The following is a 21,801-nucleotide window of genomic DNA, read 5'->3' on the forward strand; positions in this document are numbered from 1 at the left end:
AATATAAAAAAATCTGTTTGCTCTTTTGAGAAATGGATTTCAGTGCAGAATTTTGCTGGAGCAGCACTATTAACTGATTCAATTTGAAATTTTTTTTTTTTCCCATGACAGTATCCCTTTAAGCATTTAAATTTTTATGCACTTAATGGGGTTCCTCTTACCCTAGCAACCAGGTAGTGGTTTGAATGTCAGACTGGAAGATGAATAGGAGGCGATCTGAATAGACAGAGAAGTATTAACAAAATAAAGATGGCCATACGCGGGCCGAGTCGGCAGCTTATTGGCCCGTGTATGGGGCCCTCCGATGGTCTTCCCATCGGATCGCAGCCACATCTGTTCCTTGATGTGGTCCCGCGATCCGACCGCCCATTACCCACCGATAGGATCCGATCATTGGACCGTAGAGCCCACGATCAGATCAGCCCGATATTGCCCACCTCAAGGTGGGCATATCAGTGAGAGATCCGCTTGATTGCCAAATAAGCGGATCTCTCCATGTATGGCCACCTTAAAGCTGGTCATATGCAGGCTAACATTAGCTGCCAACTGGCTCTGAAAAGGCTGAATTGGCAGCTTATGTCGGGTTAAATATGGGAAAAGTGTCAGTTTTCCAAGCTGATATTGGGTTGTGGACGTAGTCCTCTTCCAGCAAGTGTGCCTAGGCCCCTATTATGATCTGGTCATTGTGCTGGGGCCAATGATTGGATTAGAATGATAACGGTGCACCAAAATTTCCACCCACATGTGGGTCTAAAGTTGTCTCTATGAGGTCTTCCTTGTATTTCGGTGTTTTTTTGCCTTCACTGATTTGGTTATTCTATGAAATGGAATGTTGTGTAAATGGGTGTGATGTATCTCTGAGATGGCCTATGACGAAGTGCTGGGTAACCGTGAAACACGTTGGGCTCCATGTGGAGTAATGTTGTATTTTAGATGTTTCAATAAATATACATTTTTAATATAGCATGACTATAAAGGATTTTTTGGACTATATATAAATGGGTGTGATGTATAACAAGTAGTTGGAGATGCTCCTCATATCTTCACATCGACTTGCCAGCAGGGACAGCCCTTCACGTTGCTTTCAGAATTCCTGAGCCTTAACTGATTTAACCAGACTAGAAATACCTTCAGCCAAGTGCCACATTGGGCTGTGTCCCTCTAAAGCATTGTGCTCTGCATGGGCACCCAATATGGCCCCGTTTTTGGACTAATGGCCAGACATTTGGATTAGCAATTGGGTGGCCAAAGTTTCGCTACTCTCTGTTTAACCTCAGCCTGTCTATGTTTATGTACATACACTAAAGGGCCATAAGGCAGGTTTATTCTCCATTGATTGGACCATTTAAGGGTTTAACACATTAACTGCAGCTGTTTAATGAGCTTGGGTGTGACATGTTTATATTTGATGCGAGTGGATCCCTGGAAAAACCTGGAACCCCGCCAGACTCATCACTGCCCTATTAGCAATTAAGCAGCAGTCATTATCACTTCGGAAAGGCTGCTCCCCGGCACACTAATCAGCCATCTGTTGCTGCATATGAGCAGCATTTGTCAGGATTATGTTTAGTGTTTCCCGGGAATTATGCAAGTCACGTGTACCCTGATTACTCACATTCTTTTTTTTTTAGATCTATTTTCAGCCCTTTCTGGGTAATCTTAGAACTAAAATGTCCCATTATTCAGATCAGATGATTCTCTGTCTTTACAATTTTGCTATCCAAGCGTGTAGAGAACATAATCGTAATAATGCTGTCATTTAGTAGCTTGGCTGAGCCATGCAAGCAACCTCATATCAACCATATTGTCAGGGTTAAGGCAGGGCCTCAAGCAATTAAAGCTGGCCATAAATATGGGGCCCTTGTGTATGGGACCTGCTCATTATATTTATGGGAAATTGTTCTGAATGGTCCACTAACCTACGCATTTGCCAAACTGACCAACTCATTCTGTTGGTAGGTCGTATCATGCAGTGTGATTGGAGACTCCATACAGTTTACCGTGCGTGTTACTCGCACCGTCCCAGCCAACTCAGGATGCCAGGTGTACAGTGTCCGGGTCACCCCTCTCCAGCTCAATGTAAGTCTTAAATCTCAATTTTGCAGATTGTAACAATGTTTTTGGTCCTACTAGGCCTTGACATTTATTTGCTGTAGGCTTCAGTGTTTCCTAAGGATAAACAGTAATAGATTACTTGACCTGTGGAAACCAATGAAGCCAGTTTCAAGGTATCCGTACAACTATTAATCTTGCATCCCATGTGCTGTTGAGTAATGGGCCTATGACCACTGGTGGACTTTGACTACACTTAGATGGAGCTAATGGAGCAAACTTCCCCTGCTTTTGGGTTGGCCAGTTGGCATGAGATTTCTACAACTAGATACACCTAAAAGCTATTAATCTTGCCTCCTTGTGCTGTTGAGTAATGGGCCTATGACCAATGGTGGACTTTGACTACACCTAGATGGAGCTAATGGAGCAAACCTCCCCTGCTCTTGGGTTGGCTAGTTGGGGTGAGATTTCTATAACTAGACACACCTAGACAATATTAATCTTCCATCCTTGTACTGTTGAGTAATGGGCCTGTGTGAACTTTAACTACGCTTGGATGAAGCTGATGGAGCAAACCTCCCCTGCTCTTGGGCTGCCCAGTTGGGGTGAGATTTCTACAACTAGAAGCCCCTCCTGAGAATGAGTTCGGTTGGCATTGCGGTGAACATATATTTGTTCCACTTAATATTCTTGGAACTTATGTGATATAAAAGTCTCTTGATCTATCTTTAGCATCTACACAAGTAAGGAGGACACTGACCAAATGTTGGACCTCAAAGGTGGAAGTCATAATAATTCATATGTTACATCCTGGGTGGAGAGGCTCCAATGTGAAATACTGTACAATGGTTACATTAGACCCCAGTCTGTCCAATCTGAATATTTAATGCATTGATGCCCCTTCTCAGCACTCCCCCCCCCCCTCCAGAGGTCCACTCTTTTGGGACAAACCCGGTCAAATTAAACTATACCCTGAACCTCTTTCCAGTCAGTCAGATGAATACAAGGTTGTCCTGTGCTGATGAAGCTTTATGGACCTTATGGAGACTAGTTTTTAAAGCAGCTTTCCCAGAAATGCCTCATTCCTTTGCTAAACGTGGCCAAGTTGCTCATAGTATCTCTTTGCCCCCCAAACAGCTGGAGCTGCATGTGAAAGAGGAAAGCAGTGGAAGCATTCGGGTCCTCTGGACTATGGGGAATTTTGCAAATCTCAATCTCCAGGTTCAGCCAAAGAGCAAAATAGAGGTCAGTCGTGTTTGTTACATGTTCTCTTTTGATTCATCTTGATGTTTTCAGTTCTAACACCTGCTGTGTAGGCTTGAAACAATGTGCTGGTGTGAGCCAGATTTAATCCCTTCAGCTATGGGAGTGTTGTTATTGTGCTGGCTGGGCAGGTTGTGTTTGCTGAGAAGGTGGAACTCCAAACACATCAACATTAACTGAAGGGAACAGCCTGACCTACAGGAACACACACATCCAACAGTTTTACTGTAAATTCTTTCAAGTTGACCGTTTATGTGCCCTTACAGGGACCAAATTATGACTCCTTGACCCATATCTGACCAGACCTTGATTAGATGTAGATGTTTGGGAATTTAGCAAGTCCTACCTGTACTAGTATAATCCGTGTTGTGTAATCAAATTCATGAATGTCAATGAGATGGTTTGTGTTCATGATGCAGAATATGTTCATTTCACGTAACTAATTATAACCGTGTTTCTGTCAGTTGCAAAATGAATTCTAGTTAAGCCCAGCACGTTATCTGCCTAAAAGGACTGGTTGAGCAACAGCCCTAAACCTCTAATAATCATTCCACAAAAACACACACCCTCATTACTGTGTCATTTGCAATTTAATGTGTGTGATTCATGTGTCCTGGCCGCATATAAACATGAACTTACTATGCACCACGGATGGGTGTTTCTGTGCTCCCATACTCCCTTTAAATCACACATTAAAGGGGTTGTTTACCTTTAAATCAACTTCTAGTATGATGTAAAGAGTGATATTTATATATATTTATTTGATAAATTACAAAGACAATTTGTAATTCGCTTCAATTTTTTATTATTTGTCGTTTCTGAGTTATTTCACTTTTTATTTGGCAGGTCTCCAGTTTGCAATTTTAGGAATCTGGGTGCTAGGGTCCAAATTACCCTAGCAACCATGCATTGATTTGAATAAGAGACTGGAATATGAATAGGAGAGGCCTGAATAGAAAGATGAGGAATAAAATGTAGCAATAACAATAAATGTGTAGCCTTACAGAGTATTTGATTTTTTTAGATGGGGTCAATGACCCCCATTTGAAAACTGGAAAGAGTCAGGCGAAGAAGGCAAATCATTCAAAATCTAAATAAAAAAAAATAAACAATGAAGACAAAGGTTGCTTAGAATTAGCCATTTGGTTGCCCCATGTGAACTGCCAGCCTACAGGAAGCTCATTTTGGCAGTCAATTTGTGTCTTTATGCCTCCAAAACTTTCCTTAAAGTCAGAAATGCAAAAATGAGTCTGTTGTGAGGCCACTGGGAGCACATCAAAGGGGTGGGAGCAACATGTTGCTCACAAACCACTGGCTGGAGCTCGGAGAACTAGGACCTGCCTGGAAATACCCATTTACTGATACTCTGGCCATGAGAACATCTTGGCTCCTACATGAGCCACCACCATCAGCTTCACCAGTTACTTACCAACGTCATTGACAGTCCTCATCCACTTATGTAAAAACACACAAACCTATTCCGCCTAAACCCTCCAATTTGTATCTGGTGCCCTTTTTGAGATCCATCTGCTCCTATTGGGTTTCAATTGTTCAATGCTCTTCACTAAATATAAAAGGGAATTCCAACCCGTATCCCTCAAGCTTATGCCATTTATGAATAGAAAGAGAAGTATAAGAAGATAAGGCCATGGTGTGTTTATCATTGTCGTTCATAAACTGTATTCTCCCTGTGTTATGGCAGTGCACTGATTAATGCTCTTTTTTAATGTTGACTTGATTTCCCAAGTCACCCATGGCAGACAATTCACCAACATGGGTTAATCCCGCCTATCAGGTCACTGGACAGGAAAGAGTTAACGATCGGTATAAATACCTTGCTCCTCCCAGCAATCCTCGTCTTTTTTCCTGTCCAGGTCACGACAGGCTGCTACAGACTGCTACAGGCTGCTACAGATGGCTAAAAGGCTGCTAAGCTTACCATACCAGAGTGGGTCTCTCTCTCTCTCTCTCTCTCCCCTCTGATGCCTCCAAGTGCACCCTATACGGGTTGTGGTGAGAAGAACCCGTTGGGCAGGGTTGTGTGCTGGAGCTGCTGTAAGAATTCCCTCCTAAAGGTAGAGAGGAGGATGAAGCAGTCCAGAGGATCAGCCGTTTCAGATGGATTCGAGGCTGGGTAAAGTGTTTTGTTCCATGGAAGAGCACACGCGCCAATACTGACGCGGACGCGCGTCGAGTACGGACGCGGAAGCGCGTGTAAGACGCGCGCCTGAGTTGACGCGAACGGAGTGACGCGTGCCGGAAGTGACGCACGCGGAAGACGCGCGCTCAAAGAAGACGCGCGCCCGGAAATGGACGCGCGCGCCCGGAAGTGACGCGCGTCCGGACTGACGCGCGGGAAAACGGCGTCAGGAAGTGACGCAATAAGAAGACGCTGGCAGTGTGTGCAAGGCTGGCGTTTTGGCTGGATGTGATTGTACACTTCGCCGGAAGTTGGAGAGCGTTGGTTCACTCGGCTACAGACTGTGAGTGCCTTTCCAGTGGAATCTTGCTTTTGTAATTGAATTATGCTTATGGAATAATGTGTTACAGGTTACTATGGATCAGCCTGGCTCTGGAAAAGGATCTCAGCCCAAAGGTCCTAGGTAAGCTGGCTGTGGATATATGGATGTAATGAGAGAGAACGATAATTAGTGGCTGATGGTTGTCTTTTCCATTTTCAGCCTACATATGTCAACTGAATTGCAGAAAGGGGAGCCTACTCTCTCAAAGAAAGCGGCTTCAGCTACGGACCCAGTAGCGTCTGCAGACCCTCAGCCTTCAGGAGCCCCACAATTGGATGCTCTGGTCTCCATCATCAAGCAAGCTGTAGTACAAGGCATGCAAGAGGCTACTGCTTCTACCTCTGGGGTACAGAGGAAAGCTAAGAGGGTCAGAGATTTGCCATATGAGTCTCTATCAGATGTGTCAGATGAAGAATTGTATTCTCCAGGGGACGCACATTCAGAACTCTCAGAGGAGGGAGAAGTGTTTTCTGAGGAAGAGATTGCATTTGATCCTACAGCGATAGAGAATCTGGTAAAGGCAGTAAGGAAGACGCTATGTCTTTCGGAAGAGCTACCTAAGTCTAGTTCAGCAGATAAATTCTTCCCATCGGTCAGGAAAAGACAGGTGACTTTCCCGGTGCATGATTCAATTAAGGAAATCATCAGCTCTGAGTGGAAGAGAACAGAGAAAAGTTTGTTATCCAGGGGAAGTTTGCAAAAAAGTATCCGGTGGAGGAGTCTTTCTCTAAATTGTGGGACAATCCGCCTAAAGTCGACGCTGCGGTGGTAAGGTTGGCAAGAAAGACGACGCTGCCAGTGGATGATGCAGCAGCTTTCCGTGATCCAATGGAGAAACGGATCGAAACCAACCTCAAGAAGACGTTTATAGCGGCAGGAGCAACTTGTAGACCGGCAGTAGCTATGACCTCCACATCAAGAGCTATGAAGGTGTGGTTGAATAACCTGGAAGATGCCATTTCTTCTAATGTCAAAAGGTCTGGGTTACGTGAAATGTTGTCTGAATTGAAACTAGCGGTGGATTTCATGACCGATACCTCTCTAGATCTGGTACATCTAGCTTCAAGAACTATGGCACTTTCGGTGTCCTCAAGAAGGGCTTTGTGGTTGAAGCCATGGCTGGCGGATTCAGCCTCTAAGGGGAATTTATGTCAGTTGCCGTTTGAGGGAGAGATGCTCTTCGGTGAGAAACTCGATTCCATCATTAAGAAAGCTTCCGGGGCAAGAGTGTATTTTTGCCGCAGGAGAAGAGATTCAGGCGTCAAGGGGGGAGGCCTAGTTCCCCCATTAACAGGTCCTTTCGGGGTTCAAGACAGCCTAGATATGGAAGGACTGCCGGAAGACAGACTAATTGGAAGCCCACAAGGGGGGAAAGTAGGCCTCCCAATAGGAGAAGTTCTACTTTCAGCTCAAGCCATACGGAGAAGAAGCAATGAGATCAGGCCGGCTCAGACCAGCAGAGTGGGGGCACGTCTAACATCCTTTTATGCGGTCTGGGCCTCAAAAATCAGAGACCAATGGGTCCTGAGGGTGATTCAGGAAGGATATCAGTTGGAGTTCCACAGGGTGCCGTCTCGCAATGTGTTCAAGGTGTCTTCAGTCCCGCAGGTACCAGGTTCGGACCAAGTGTTACAGGAGTATGTAGATCAACTCCTGAACTCGGGGGCAGTGGAATGGGTTCCGAAGTCCCAACAGGGCTTAGGTTTCTATTCGAAGCTCTTTCTAGTCCGGAAGGCCTCGGGGGCATTCAGACCGGTACTGGATTTACGCCCTCTGAATCAGTTTGTCAACTGCAGGCGCTTCAAAATGGAATCACTGACGTCCATCCTACAAGCAGTTCCTCCACAATCATGGCTAATAAATCTGGACTTGAAGGACGCATATTTCCATGTACCAGTGCACAAGACACACCGGAAGTATCTTCGATTTGTTTTCAGAGGTCAACATGTCCAGTTTACCTGTCTTCCCTTTGGCCTCTCAACGTCCCCAAGAACGTTTACAAAAGTCCTGGTCACGGTCGTGGCTTTTCTAAGAGTAGAAGGTGTGCCTATATTTCATTACCTGGACGACATTCTGTTGGTGGCTTCATCAAGAGAGGAAGCTCTGAAATTCAGGGACAGAACAATCCTGGTACTCCAACAGTTCGGTTGGGTAATAAACTGGGAGAAGAGCAGCTTACTTCCGTCACAAAGGATGGTCTTCTTGGGTGCACACCTGGATACGCAGGAAGGAATAGTTTCACTTCCTCAAGAAAAGATACAGCATATATTGAGACAAATAAGACAGTTCAAAGAACAACAAAGAGTCTCAGTAAGATCATGCATGTCGGTCCTAGGTCTCATGGCATCTACGATCCAGATGGTGAAGTGGGCCAGGTGGCACATGAGGCCTCTCCAACAATTCTTCCTGAGGGAGAATGCTTCAAGACAGTTGAAACTAAATTCACGAATTATAGTTTCAGAGGACGCCAAAGACAGTTTAAGTTGGTGGCTGGTTGTAGGAAATTTGACTCAGGGGATGGTCCTTGCAAACCCCCCGTATGTGGTGATCACGACAGACGCTTCAGAGAGAGGCTGGGGTGCAGTACTGGAAGGCCGCAGTGTTCAAGGTCATTGGAACCTGCAGGGTGTCTCCTCAAACATTCTGGAACTACGGGCCGTGAAAGAGGCATTGCTGGCCTTTTCAGAAAAGATTCTACATGCCTGGGTAAAGATTCAGTCAGACAATGTTACAACTGTGTCTTATGTGCAGAAGCAAGGTGGCACCAGAAGCGCCCGACTGCTAAAAGAACTGGCCCCAATAATGACGTGGGCAGAGGAAAATCTAGAAGGGCTGACAGCCTTACATATTCCAGGCAGTCAGAATACGGAGGCAGACTTTCTCAGTCGCAACACCTTGCAACCAGGAGAATGGAGTTTATGTCTGCTAACCTTTCAAGGCGTAGTACAGAGGTTCGGAAGGCCAGAAATCGATCTTATGGCCACGGACAAAACCACAAGTGCAGCAGGTTCTTCTCCAGGGCACCATGTCCTCTGGCAGAAGCAGTGGATGCACTCCTCCAGGATTGGAGCAGGATATTTGGTTATGTTTTTCCGCCCTTTCCAATGATTTGGAGGGTGTTGAAAAAGGTGGATATCGAAAAAGCCTTGGTCATAGCCATAATTCCGTATTGGCCGAGACGCCCTTGGTTTCCGCTCCTGCAGAGTTTGGCAGTGGAGCCACCTCTGAGACTGCCTCTTCAGCCGGATTTGTTATCCCAGGGCCCAGTGGTCTACGAGGGAGTGGATTCCCTGTCACTGACGGCATGGAAATTGAAAGGCAGAGGCTAGCAGAATATGGTTTCCAGGAAGATCTGGTGAATTTCTTATTGAAGGCTCGGAGGGCTTCTACCTCGGCTCAATATTACAGGGTCTGGAAGTGTTTCGCAGAATTTGCAGTACAACACAAGTTTGACCCAAAAGATCCTACTGTCCAACAGGTGATTCAGTTCCTGTTTGTGGGTTTCCAGAGAAAACTTAGCACAAGCACCCTGCGAGGTCAAGTCTCCGCATTATCTGCATTGTGTGGTCATTCCTGGGCGGAGGAGCCTCTGGTTAACCGGTTCTTCAACGCAATGAGAAGGGTGTGTCCTTTCAAGAAATCCAGAGTTCCACCTTGGGACCTTACGATTGTCTTACGAGCCTTAATGTCTTCACCTTTTGAGCCTTTGCGGAAAGCCTCGGACTGGCATGCGACATTGAAAGTCCTGTTTCTGGTCGCTATTACCTCAGCTTGCAGGGTTGGTGAGATTTCTGCTTTGTCAGCAAAAGAGCCAGACACAGTTGTCTATCCGGACAAAGTGATTATGAGACCATCTTTTGAGTTTCTTCCAAAAGTAATCTCCCAATTTCATGCCGATTTGGAAATTACACTACCTTCTTTCTGCCCGTCTCCAAAGTCTAACAAGGAGCGAGAATGGCATACTTTGGACTTGGTGAGGGCCGTTTCGCATTATCTGACGCGAACGAAGGATTGGCGAAAATCTGACAAGTTATTCCTGATTCCGAGGGGCCCTAGAAAGGGTATGGCACCAGCTAAATCTACGATTGGCCGCTGGATTGTCTCCTGCATTGCTCTAGCTTATCGGTTGACAGGCAATGAGATTCCTAAGGACCTGAGGGCTCACTCTACAAGAGCCATGGCTACTTCCTGGGCGGCGGAAGCCAAGGCCCCGCCAGACCTCATCTGCAAGGCTGCGAGGTGGACATCTTCTTGTACCTTCATTCGTCATTACAGACTGAATGTGATGCTGTCTCAAGATGCAAAGTTTGGAAGAAAGATTTTGCAATCTGTTGTTCATGCTAAATAAAGTTTTTTGGTTGATCGATAATGGTCCCTCCCTTCTTTAAGCTTGGGGAAATCCCATGTTGGTGAATTGTCTGCCATGGGTGACTTGGGAAATATAGAAATTTTTTCATACTCACCGTAATTTCTATTTCCAAGTCACTTCCATGGCAGCATTCACCAACTTCCCTCCCTTCTTCTGGAGCTTGTTACTAGACGAGGATTGCTGGGAGGAGCAAGGTATTTATACCGATCGTTAACTCTTTCCTGTCCAGTGACCTGATAGGCGGGATTAACCCATGTTGGTGAATGCTGCCATGGAAGTGACTTGGAAATAGAAATTACGGTGAGTATGAAAAAATTTCTATATTTCTTCACTAATGGACGTATTTATTGGCAGACCCCAGGAGCAAGTGCAGTATTGGAAGCTCTTGAAGATATTCTGAAGAACCTGATGACACTGGTCCAGCCGTCAGTAGATCTCAGTACCAGACCAACAGGAGTAAGTCCTCTGGGCTCCATTTGGAGATGTGTGCAAAGAGTTTGCTCTGTTTTGATAGTAACCCAAGTGGCTGTAGCTAAAGGAGAAGAAAAAGAGTAAATCACTGGGGTTGTGCTAAATGTTGCTCTGCTTTTGCCTCTACACTTGCCCACAAGAAGTATTTACATGACCGATTTCTGTCTGTTCTTCAGAATATTTATGGAGCCAGTTCTCAGTTAATGTGTCCTCCCAAGCCGCCGAGAGTTCACGACTTGAAGCTTCAGCTGAAAGGGATCAGAGCCACACTCTCTGGAGATGATCTATCAGGTACAGGATGGGCTTGCTAGTAGAGATGGTTTGAGTTACACCAAAATTTGAAGGGGGACCAGTTTGGGCTGAAAAATAACTCTTGGGATGTCGCCACCAATACGCCACCTCCTCTGTTGATGTTTCCAACAGTATCTTGTTTATCAGGCCAGCCTCGAGGTGGGTCGCAAAAGGGCAGTTTGGGTTTGACCCTGGTCAGGAAAATTCTGAAATCATCAGAGGAGAAGGTTGGGCAGAGGTGCAAATATTTCATGCAGAACGGTCTACTGCCTTGTATATTTTGTATCATGTGGCCCCACCTATCAACCACACCTGTGACATGGAAGGGGAGACGGTTGTAGGAAGAGAGAGGGTTCATATGGACATAGAGTGTGTAGCAGAAGTATTGTGGCGCTGTCGTAGCTGAATATACATATGTGTCCTTTGCAGGGATCTCGAGTGCAGCTTGCACTGTGCAGATAAATGACCCCGTCCAGAACGTCACTACAGCAGCCTCCAACACTACAAGTCCTTCTTGGGAAGAAGAATTCATTTTGTACGTTTATTGACACACACCTATTTCTTACATGTTGCCTTTTCCTTGGTATCCGTATCACTTACAACCTGGATAGATATACAAAAATGATGCTAAATGTGCGGATCTTGTCCAGTTGGGCCACGTGCTGGTCTAAATCCGTTTGATCTGATGATGGTTTATGCCCATTGAAGTCATCGGATCATAACGTGGGCCTGCCAGGAACGAAACCAACTGGATTGTTATTCTGCCCCAACTTTTAGCCAAATATTGATTTGGGAAGGCTGTTGGGGAGGTCCTATGTATATACAGGCCCATTGATAACTAAGCGATGAATGATTACAGGTGTACAGAGAAGGACCTGAACATTTCTTTGGAGCAGGCACTCAATGAAGGCAAACTTCCACCAGGCAGTCAGTTGAAGGTAAAAGGAGTTTATTGTGTCTACAGCCTTACGCATTTTGTGTTAACAAACACTTAAGTGAAAAGCGTAAGGTTGCGGACACAATTAAGTGTTTGTTAACACAAAATGCGTAAGGCTGTAGACACAATAAACTCCTTTTACCTTCAGCTGACTGCCTGGTGGAAGTTTGCCTTCATTGAGTGCCTGCTCCAAAGAAATTTTCGGTTTGTCCGCTCCCCGTGCCGAGGGCTCAGGGCGCTGCACCTGGGCCACTTTCCTATGTGGTGAGTTACAACTTTCAATTTGAAACCCCCCCAACTAAAGATTTGTACAGAGAAGGAACGTTCTGTGTGCATAATAACTCGGTATAGCAGTTGACAGGTATATTTTCCTTTACTTTGGCAGTGAGCTCAATGCTAAATCCAGGGAACTTCAGTTACAGATTGTGGAAACAGGGAAGTCCTCAGAGGGTAAGTATTTTGCCACGTTTATTAGCTGTTGCTGTAATAAACACTTGGAAAGTGATGTCAAGTTTGCCTCGGTCTAGTAACCCACGGCAACCAACCAGCAGCTGGCTTATACAGCATTATAAGAGTAGATATCTGATCGGACCTTGTAAGTCTTGTTTGTAGGAAACACAAGAGTGTTTAGACCAGCAATATTTAGCCTATGAAGCAGAACTCCCACCTTAGGGCATGTCCTACAGTTATATATATATATATATATATATATATATATATATTTGTAGTTAATTGTATCCATCTCCATAGTATTAATGTTTATTTTTTGGTGATAGGTGCCCCTCTAGCCTCAGCGAATGTGCCCTTGGACCTGTTCCACAAGCAGCCGTCGGGGAGGCAGAGTTTCCCTTTGAGAGCTGCTTCGGGAAAGGCAGTGAGTGGATCCGTCAGTGCACAGGTTCGTGCCCCAGCTGTTTAGTTTTCTGCCTTGTACTTGAATAAAGAGAAACCGAGATGCTCATCCATCCATGTTACACTGATATTAGGGGCTCGATATCCCAAACCTGCTCAAATCTAAAAAAAAATATCTAATCTGAATGCGGTTTATGTAACAATTATAGCTGCAGTGGGGAGCACCCATGCAAGTCTGTAGGGCTCATGGATATTGCATGGATAACGGTATTTGTCTATTCCTTTCTGGTTCTGACTCTTGAAACAAAGTATCAAGATTCAATTTATTCAAGAATCTGTTAGTTAACTTGAGTGGCTACATTGTTTCAGGAATTGGAACCAGACAACAGAAAACCACCAAAAGCTTCTTCCCTTTATAGTCTGTGAGAATCTTGGTTTCTGTACCACACGGAAACGGCACAGGAAAGTGCATGTGTATCTGAATGTGCAAAACATTCCTACATTTCTAGATAGGAATCAGAATGATGCATGCCCTAGCAGTGTTTTGTTTGATTTGTATCATTATTGTTCTCATTATGACTCTGCAGTTCCTTTATATTGAACCGATCGATGGAAAATCCTGGACATTTCCAACACCGGTCGCTGCAAAGAAGGTAGAGAAGGATCGGACGGTGATGCCTTGTGGGACTGTGGTCACCACAGTGACATCGGTGACATCAAAACCTCGACTGGATGGGAAGAGTCCAGTTCAAAGCTATGGTGAGTACAAGGGATGGGAAGGGTCAAACTTAGAGCTATGGTGAGTACAAGGAATTAGAGTTTTGATGAGTACAAGGTTTAAATAAAAGTAGGGAGGGGTATGTGTATGGATGCTGGGTTTTCATTTGGAGGGGTTGAACTTGATGGACTTTGTCTTTTTTCAACCCAATTTAACTATGTAACTAACTATGTAAGGTCCGTGAAGGGTCCAGCTCAGAGCCATTGTGAGTACAAGGTCTGTGAATGATCCAGCTCAGAGCTATGGTGAGTACAAGGGATGGGAAGGATCTAACTCAGAGCTATGGTGAGTACAAGGGACGGGAATGGTCCAGCACAGTGCTTAGATGAGTACAAGGGATAGGAATGGTCCAGCTCAGAGCTATGGTGAGTACAAGGATAGGAAGGCTATAGTGCGTATAAGACGATGGGAATGTTCAAGCTCAGAGCTATGGTGAGTACAAAGTCCTTGAAGGATCCAGCTCAGCGCTATGGTGAGTACAAGGGATGGGAAGGGTCCAGTGCAGAGCTATGGTGAGTACAAGGATAGGAAGGGTCCAGTCTAGAGCTATGGTGAGTACAAGGGATGGGAAGGGTCCAGTGCAGAGCTATGGTGAGTGTAAGGGATGGGAATGTTCAAGCTCAGAGCTATGGAGAGAACAAGGTCTGTGATGGGTCCAGCTCCGAGCTATGGTGAGTACAACGTAAGGGAAGGGTCCAGCACAGAGCAATGCTGAGTACAAGGGAATGGAAAGGGTCCAACTCTGAGCTATGGTGAGTACAAGGGATGGGAAGGGTTCAGCTGAGAAATGTAATGAGTACAAGGGACAGAAAGGGTCAAGCTCAGAGCTATGGTGAGTACAGGGGAAATTCAGTTTGCAGAAATGAGTGGTGGAGCTGTCAGTTTCATAATGGTATTGGTGCAACTGATACCCCATAGTATGGGTACAATAGTCACCGCAAACTAACCAGTATTTAAACATATTAAAGATGCTGTGCAAGCTCTATACTCTTCTGTTACATTATTCAGCAGTCTGTGTGTCTGACTCATACACTACCCTGTTCTGCAGATGGTCTGACACTCACACACAATGCATTATTCAAACCATTAGGCTAGATCATGCCTCCCATGATTTGATTGGATAATGGTGCCGTGAAATATATCCGATTTGGGAATAGCAGTCGCTACAACATCTGTGCAGTGTGAGGATATACTGTATAAAGGAAATGTAACACCAAACAATTAAAAAAGAAAGGTTTTCCAATGTATTTAAAGATAAAGTACCGGTACAAAGCGTGTGTTTGCTTCACAGGCTCAGATATAGTTTCTATAGATAAGCTGCTGTGTAGGGACGGGGGCAGCCATTCAAGCTGAAACAGGGCAAAAGGGCACCTATATGTATAACAGATGCCAGTTAAGCAGCAGTTATAGTATTTAATCAGGGAGACAAACAGAACTTTACAATAAAAACCTATATCATATAATTCAGGACATTTGTTTTCAAAAACAGAGTTTATATGTAGGTGCCGATTGGACATAAACTGCTGTGGCTTTCTGGCAATACCCGTCTGTTATTCGCTACAGTGATTCCTTAGGCTGCCAGTGATCCATTTCTACTTCATTCTGGCTCTGTTGGCTTTTATTGCCCCCTGGTGGGTAGTTAGTACATCTCTATTTCTGTCCAATACGGCATCTTCATTCACTGCCATCAGGAGCGATGATTGGAGAACGGGGGGGACAAGCCAAACTGCTGATTGTGGATTGTTTACTTATGACTTTCTCCTTATTTCTACCCCTACAGAATCCCCTGCAAAGACTCCTCCTAAAGTGAAGGTGATAGAGAGGGACTTCTCTGTGCAAACGATGCCTTCTGAGAGCATGGTGGTCAGCAAAGCCTTGTCATCGTCCGACACAGGTAATAGGTCAGCTTGGTCAGGATTGGGGGATAATTATCCTTTCTAAAGTAAATCTCATCTGTACCCCATGTTGCTCATAACAAGGTTACAGATATATAGAAACATTGGGGTAACAGTCATCCTGCTATAGTTCCAGGGGTACCCATGGTACAAATAAACACTCACCCCAAATATCCCCCTAACTGACCTTTAGACTGGGCCCCCGTAGCTCATAACAAGGTTACAGATATATAGAAACATTGGGGTAACAGTCACCCTGCTATAGTTCCAGGGGTACCCAGGGTACAAATAAGCCCTCACCCCAAATCTCCCCCTAACTGACCTTCAGACTGGGCCCCCTTAGCTCATAATAAGGTTACAGATATATAGAAACATTGGGGTAACAGTCAGCCTGCTATAGTTCCAGGGGTACCCAGGGCACAAATAAACACTCACCCCAAATCTCCCCCTAACTGGCCTTCAGACTGGGCCCCCTTAGCTCATAACAAGGTTACAGATATATAGAAACATTGGGGTAACAGTCAGCCTGCTATAGTTCCAGGGGTACCCAGGGCACAAATAAGCATCACCCCAAATCTTACCCTAACTGACCTTCAAGCTGGGCCCCCTTAGCTCATAACAAGGTTACAGATATATAGAAACATTGGGGTAACAGTCACCCTGCTATAGTTCCAGGGGTACCCAGGGCACAAATAAACACTCACCCCAAATCTCCCCCTAACTGGCCTTCAGACTGGGCCCCCTTTGCTCATAACAAGGTTACAGATATATAGAAACATTGGGGTAACAGTCACCCTGCTATAGTTCCAGGGGTACCCAGGGTACAAATAAACACTCACCCCAAATCTCCCCCTAACTGACCTTTAGACTGGGCCCCCTTAGCTCATAATAAGGTTACAGATATATAGAAACATTGGGGTAACAGTCAGCCTGCTATAGTTCCAGGGGTACCCAGGGCACAAATAAGCATCACCCCAAATCTTACCCTAATTGACCTTCAGGCTGGGCCCCCTTAGCTCATAACAAGGTTACAGATATATAGAAACATTGGGGTAACAGTCACCCTGCTATAGTTCCAGGGGTACCCAGGGCACAAATAATCACTCACCCCAAATATTACTATATCTAGCCTTCAGGTTGTCAAAAGTTAAAATATATATATGAGTATAGTAAAAAGTATTGACTATCCTATCATTTCTTTCTCATACAGAGCTTTTGTTTCTGAATGGGTCAGATCCTGTTGCAGAAGCTGCTATCCGTCAGCTCCGGGAATCTTCCAAACAGTCATTCAAGTCTCCAAGAAAGAAGAGCACCATTATTATTTCAGGAATCTCCAAGGTCTGTGTAGTTTGACATTCAGTTGGAACTTCCATCCAACAGTCCTGTCCTGCTTTATGGCTTTTCTGTCCCAGTGGCTGCACAGATCCTATCTGATCCCCATTGTAAGCAGCAGTCCTGCCCTGCTTTATGGTTGAGATTCTAGCTTTCTTTAAACTTTTCAGATCTAGAGCTTTCCAGAAACATAATATTTATGCTGGAAGAACCAGTGGTCCTGAATTTTAGTTGTGAATCCCTGCATTTGTTTCTGATTTTCATTCAGTTGTACTGTCTATTTCATCCAGACTTCCGTATCTCAGGATGAAGAGGTATCACTCATGTTGAATTACGCTGAAGCCATGGACAACTCGGTTATGAACTCTCCCCATTCCATAAATGAAAATGCCACCCCCTCGTCAGCTGCAGATAATGACCATTTGGAGTTCTCTGTGCCGACTCTCCCATCTCCTATCTCTGAGGATGGACTTCTTGGTACATGGGAGCAAGGCAGTGAGCTAGAGGAGTGGAACATCAATGGTTTAGAGGACCCAGATTGTGAAGGAATATCCATCAGCAACTTGAGCGTCTCTGAAACAGGAAGCATAAAGAAATCCAAAGGTCTGAGCTTGATACAGTGTCTAATGTTTGTCTTGGCAGATAGATTTTCTCCTGAATCTTTTGGCATATCCGCTTTTAAATTCCTCCCTACCCTCAATTTTCTTGCAACATTCTGCTTCTTCCATAAGAATTTGGGGAAGGTTTATACTATTCTTTACATGCTGTGAACAAACTTAGTGATTCATGTTTGGATACTCGGGACTGCAAGCCAGGCCTGGTCTTCCATCCTGTGACTGATTAGAAAGCAAATCCCACCAACAATGTTCCAACATCTGTTGGGAAGCCCTCTGATAAGAGTAGAGGCTGTTAGAGATGCAAAGGTAGGACAAACTTCATAAACATTACCTTGGTTTGGGAATGACATATAGGACAAACAGTTGTCCCAATACTTTTGGCCATAATGTATACAGGATCGGAAGTTCTCTTTGCTATGAGGTGTCCCCCTCACCCTTGTGATATCACAGTACACTTCCTATAGTGCTCGGTCTTCATTCTGAATTATTACCTCTTTTAAAGGGCGGGGGGGTTACAGAGCTGGAGGACTGTCGAAGGAAGCCGTGATTAACCAGCCCAAGAGGCAGCGTTAACTTAGGCTGGATTACAACTACCTGCTGAACCAGTAGCACCTTCATGGAAGCCAAGTGCAACGTGTAGGCAGGTTTTAAATATAGGGCTCCAGAAATGTCAAAGGCAATGCTCATGTTCTGCTAAAAAAACGTTCCCATGTATAAATAACCCGGTAACTAGAGCAATGCAAATTTTATCTGAAATTAAGGCCTTGTCTTTGGCAGCTCTACACAATTTCATCATGATATACTCAACATTCCTTGTAGAACAGTGGTCTCCAACCGGTGGCTCGCGAGCAACATGTGGCCTCAAAGCAGGTGCTTATTTTTGAATTCCAGGCTTGGTTGCATAAATCCAAGTCTACTTCTAAATAGCCAGTCCAAAAGGGGCTACCAAATAGCCAATCACAGCACTTATTTGGCATCCTCAGGGACTTTGTTCATCCTTTAGTTGCTCCCCAACTTTTTTATATTTGAATGTGGCTCCTGGGTGAAAAAAGAAAAGGTTGGGGACCTCTGTTGTAGAAGATGGCCCAATGAGGTCCTCCAACTAAAATATTTATTTTGTTCTCAACTCTGGAAAAGGAAAATCTGTTAGCTGTGAGTCTAAATGTGTCCTCTAATATAGGTGAAACCTTTGGTGAGTGTTGACCAAATTGGCCATTTTTGCTCTGAGCTTGAAGTAGGTAATAGTTCTAAGCCAGTGCTGTGAGGCATCAGCTATATCGTGTGCACGTGGGTCAGCATCATAGTAAGCACTGCATGGAGCTTTTGGCAGGCTGTGTCTTGGAGGGCCCGGTGTGAAGATAGACAGGCCTGCTGTAAACTATATTTCTTTCTGTTTTTGTTTTATTGCTGCAGGTTGCTGTGGAAAATGCTGGTGAAAAAATTATGAATTGGCCTCTGCATGCTTTTTCACTCTTAATACCTGACTTTGAGAGCTGCTTAGACCAAGACTAGAGACTTGTTAGGACAGCACACAGCTTTGTGAACTGCTTTTTTGGTGGTGGTGGGGAACCTAAACCATATGGTCAAATATGCTCAGATGTTCAGTCTTCACTCTTTCTTCCTTCATCGTTCATCATGTACGTTTTTTCTTTATCTTGTCTTCTCTCTTCATTATCTCTTACCATTCCTTTTCTAACCTTAAGAGGAACTTTCCATCAACACAAGTTAATTGCTCATGCAGTAAGTCAATTCCTTTGTTCTTTAATGTTTTGTGATTTGAGATTACTGTCAGAGCAGGAGAATGGGCCACTATAGAATGGTATTCTGATAGGACACTTTGAAAAATGTGTTTAACCGATTGCATTGGTCCATTGTATGGGGTCATCAACCTATCAAGGTCATCAAGCCTTCAACGTTCAAAGACTAACTGTAGAACGTACAACAAAGGCCACATAGGGAGTGCTCTTTAGGGTAAGCAATAGCCATTTGTGTCCACCAATCACTACTCTTCCATTTTAATAGGTACAGTAGGATGGCGTGTTCATCCATAGGGTTTTGAAGGACCAGATCTGCAGTGTGTGGCTACATTGGCAATAACTCCTCTGGTTTGGTCATGTTGAACAACTGGGTCTGGCCTTATGTCCCAACATAAACTTAGATCTTAGGACAAACATCAGATCTCACTGTTCTTTTAACATTACCATTCTATTTTCTTCCCCCATTAACTTATTTATATCATTCAGATCTTAAGCTTGTGTGTACAGTATCCATTTCGTTACTGGGCTTTTCCTACTTTGAATGTTCCTTCTAGTTTCAGATCTCCCTACCAACCAATATTTGGGACTTAAAATTATTTTCTTTATACCTGAAAATAGAAATGCCAAAGACATCATTTTTCTTCCATTCAAGTTTTGTAAAAGAATAAAGTTATTGTATTCAGGGTAGACGTTACAGAGAGGAGGCCATCAACAATTTTTGAAGACTGGGACCTTAATCTCAGCACCCCTTCCTGTACCCGAGAGCCTCTGCCTGCAGCATTAAGATGGACATAGACCAGGGGTGTCCAAACTATTTGGCCCGTGATCCATTTTTAATTGACTCGCAGCAAATTCCAAAAGTATACCAGAATATGGCCCGCACACAGGGTCGGACGGGCCTGCCGGGGCACTTGCGGCGTGCGTTGAGTCTGCTTGCAGGGTTTGATTGCGCAGCACCCCGTGACTCCTCTTCCTGACGCGACTGGCCAGAAGAAGGACCTGACGCCTGTAGAAAACAGTGCGCTCCTGCTTGCATGCACGCGCATCCTCCGCACAGCGCAGCAGGGAGCATCGATGGCCCTGAGACGGCAGCATTTAAATATGATCAACATTTTGTTGCTTCTTGCAGCCATCTTCCAAGTGCTGCCTGGACAGGAGGGAGGTCGGTAGTGTGAGTGAGAAGTGAAAGGGACAGGGGAGAGAATGGTGGAGGTGGGTGAAGGGGAGAGGTCCAGTATCAAGAGAAGGGGGAGTAAGAAGCTGCTAGGATGGGGAAGTGAAATTGGAGCTGGAGGTCATGTGAAATAGGGCTCCATGATGAGCAAAGTGGGGTCTGGAAGGGATTGAAAAAGCAGGGCCCACATCCTATTGTTCCAATGGGGTTGAAAAGCAATTGCAACAATGGGGTCTTGGACAAATGTATGGGGCTACAAAGATTTGTACACAGCACTGAATACTATATGGCCATGCCCTCGTTTGACACACCCAGGGTTGCTACTTTTTATTACGCATTTAGGGCCTAAATCGCTAGTTAGCTACCTCGGAAGGGATATCGGTGTCAGGCTGAATGTTAAGATGAATGGTCGGCCCCCGCACTTTTTCATCTCACCAAATCTGGCCCTAATTGCAAAAAGTTTGGACACCCCTGACATAGACTGACCAGACAGGTGTCTAACCAATTGTCCCATAGGCCTTGGCTATCCAAGGGCAAGAACAAACCGAATCATCTGAGGGCCATCAACCCAACTGAGTAGATTTTAGGATGTGAGGAGAAACCCAAAAGCTTTTCTTATTTGCTCCTGTGAGGTTGCAGAATGTCTAAAGTTGAATTTTCATCTGCTTGTGCATTTTCTGGTTTGAACAGGCTGATTGTGATCCATTAATTTTATTCAAACTGCCTCCCAAGGTGATAGTCTAGAAGTATGGTTGAAGTTGGGCTAACTGAAAGACCAAATCCTGCCATGTTTGTCCTGCATTAGTACACAAAATGCTCATATTAGATCAGAAAACATAGGCAACCCATTTTAACCAGTGAAAAATATTGTATTTTTTGGGTTTTTTGCCTTATTATTTCCTGATAATCATAGGGAACAATGCCAGTAGACAATTTATTAAGATAATTTGAGATAATGACACTAAAATTGGACTACTGATCTTTATCCGTCTGTCTTACAGGTGGATTTTTAAAGAAAGGGGCAAAGATGTTTTTCCGAAGGAGGCACCAGCAAAAAGAACCAGGCATGAGTCAGTCCCAAAATGACCTTGTCTACCTGGAGACGGCAAGATCTGGGGAACACCCCAAGAAGGGAGCAACTCTCTCTCGACTCCTGCACAGAAAACGCTTCAAGAACAAAGGCAAGAGCCCACCTCAGGGCACTCCAACAGAGAACTAAAGACCTTTCATTTCAAGGCTACATATCAGCATTACTATCAGTGCACTCAAACTAAATCATGGAGTTACCCCCCATGCCCAGGTGGAATTAACAGAACCTGTGAACACTCCTTTTTCCTATAGCTCAACACTGTGAGGTTTTTTTGAAGCCCAGAAAAAGCCATAAGAACCTTCTCTTCACCCTGGTGGGCAGGGAAGGAAAATAGCATTTGCTTGCAACGAAGCCAACGTCTTGATGGAAGGCGAGTAGATACGCCTTGGGGAAGGGCTTCA

General features: G+C 44.7%; 2 protein-coding genes across 3 annotated transcripts in view; both read left to right on the forward strand.

Annotated features, from left to right (window-relative positions):
- c2cd2.L (C2 calcium-dependent domain containing 2 L homeolog) overlaps nucleotides 1–21,801 on the forward strand; it is a 43,930-nt gene extending 22,129 nt beyond the window's left edge. For both annotated transcript variants that reach the window (XM_018245876.2, XM_041581512.1), the window contains exons 4-15: nucleotides 1,960–2,079; nucleotides 3,190–3,297; nucleotides 10,561–10,662; nucleotides 10,854–10,968; nucleotides 11,398–11,503; nucleotides 12,291–12,355; nucleotides 12,682–12,803; nucleotides 13,345–13,516; nucleotides 15,316–15,429; nucleotides 16,641–16,768; nucleotides 17,053–17,365; nucleotides 21,312–21,801. In XM_018245876.2, the coding sequence (XP_018101365.1) occupies nucleotides 1,960–2,079; nucleotides 3,190–3,297; nucleotides 10,561–10,662; nucleotides 10,854–10,968; nucleotides 11,398–11,503; nucleotides 12,291–12,355; nucleotides 12,682–12,803; nucleotides 13,345–13,516; nucleotides 15,316–15,429; nucleotides 16,641–16,768; nucleotides 17,053–17,365; nucleotides 21,312–21,529 (1,683 nt within the window). In that variant the 3' untranslated portion in view covers nucleotides 21,530–21,801. The remainder of the gene's footprint in view (nucleotides 1–1,959; nucleotides 2,080–3,189; nucleotides 3,298–10,560; nucleotides 10,663–10,853; nucleotides 10,969–11,397; nucleotides 11,504–12,290; nucleotides 12,356–12,681; nucleotides 12,804–13,344; nucleotides 13,517–15,315; nucleotides 15,430–16,640; nucleotides 16,769–17,052; nucleotides 17,366–21,311) is intronic.
- LOC121399811 lies at nucleotides 5,253–6,670 on the forward strand. The gene is made up of 2 exons (XM_041581513.1): nucleotides 5,253–5,798; nucleotides 5,866–6,670. Exon 2 carries the CDS (start codon nucleotides 5,974–5,976, stop codon nucleotides 6,607–6,609), a length of 636 nt encoding a protein of 211 aa, XP_041437447.1. The 5' UTR covers nucleotides 5,253–5,798; nucleotides 5,866–5,973; the 3' UTR covers nucleotides 6,610–6,670.

Source organism: Xenopus laevis, chromosome 2L, assembly GCF_017654675.1.
Source record: "Xenopus laevis strain J_2021 chromosome 2L, Xenopus_laevis_v10.1, whole genome shotgun sequence".
NCBI classification, from domain to species: Eukaryota; Metazoa; Chordata; class Amphibia; order Anura; family Pipidae; genus Xenopus; species Xenopus laevis.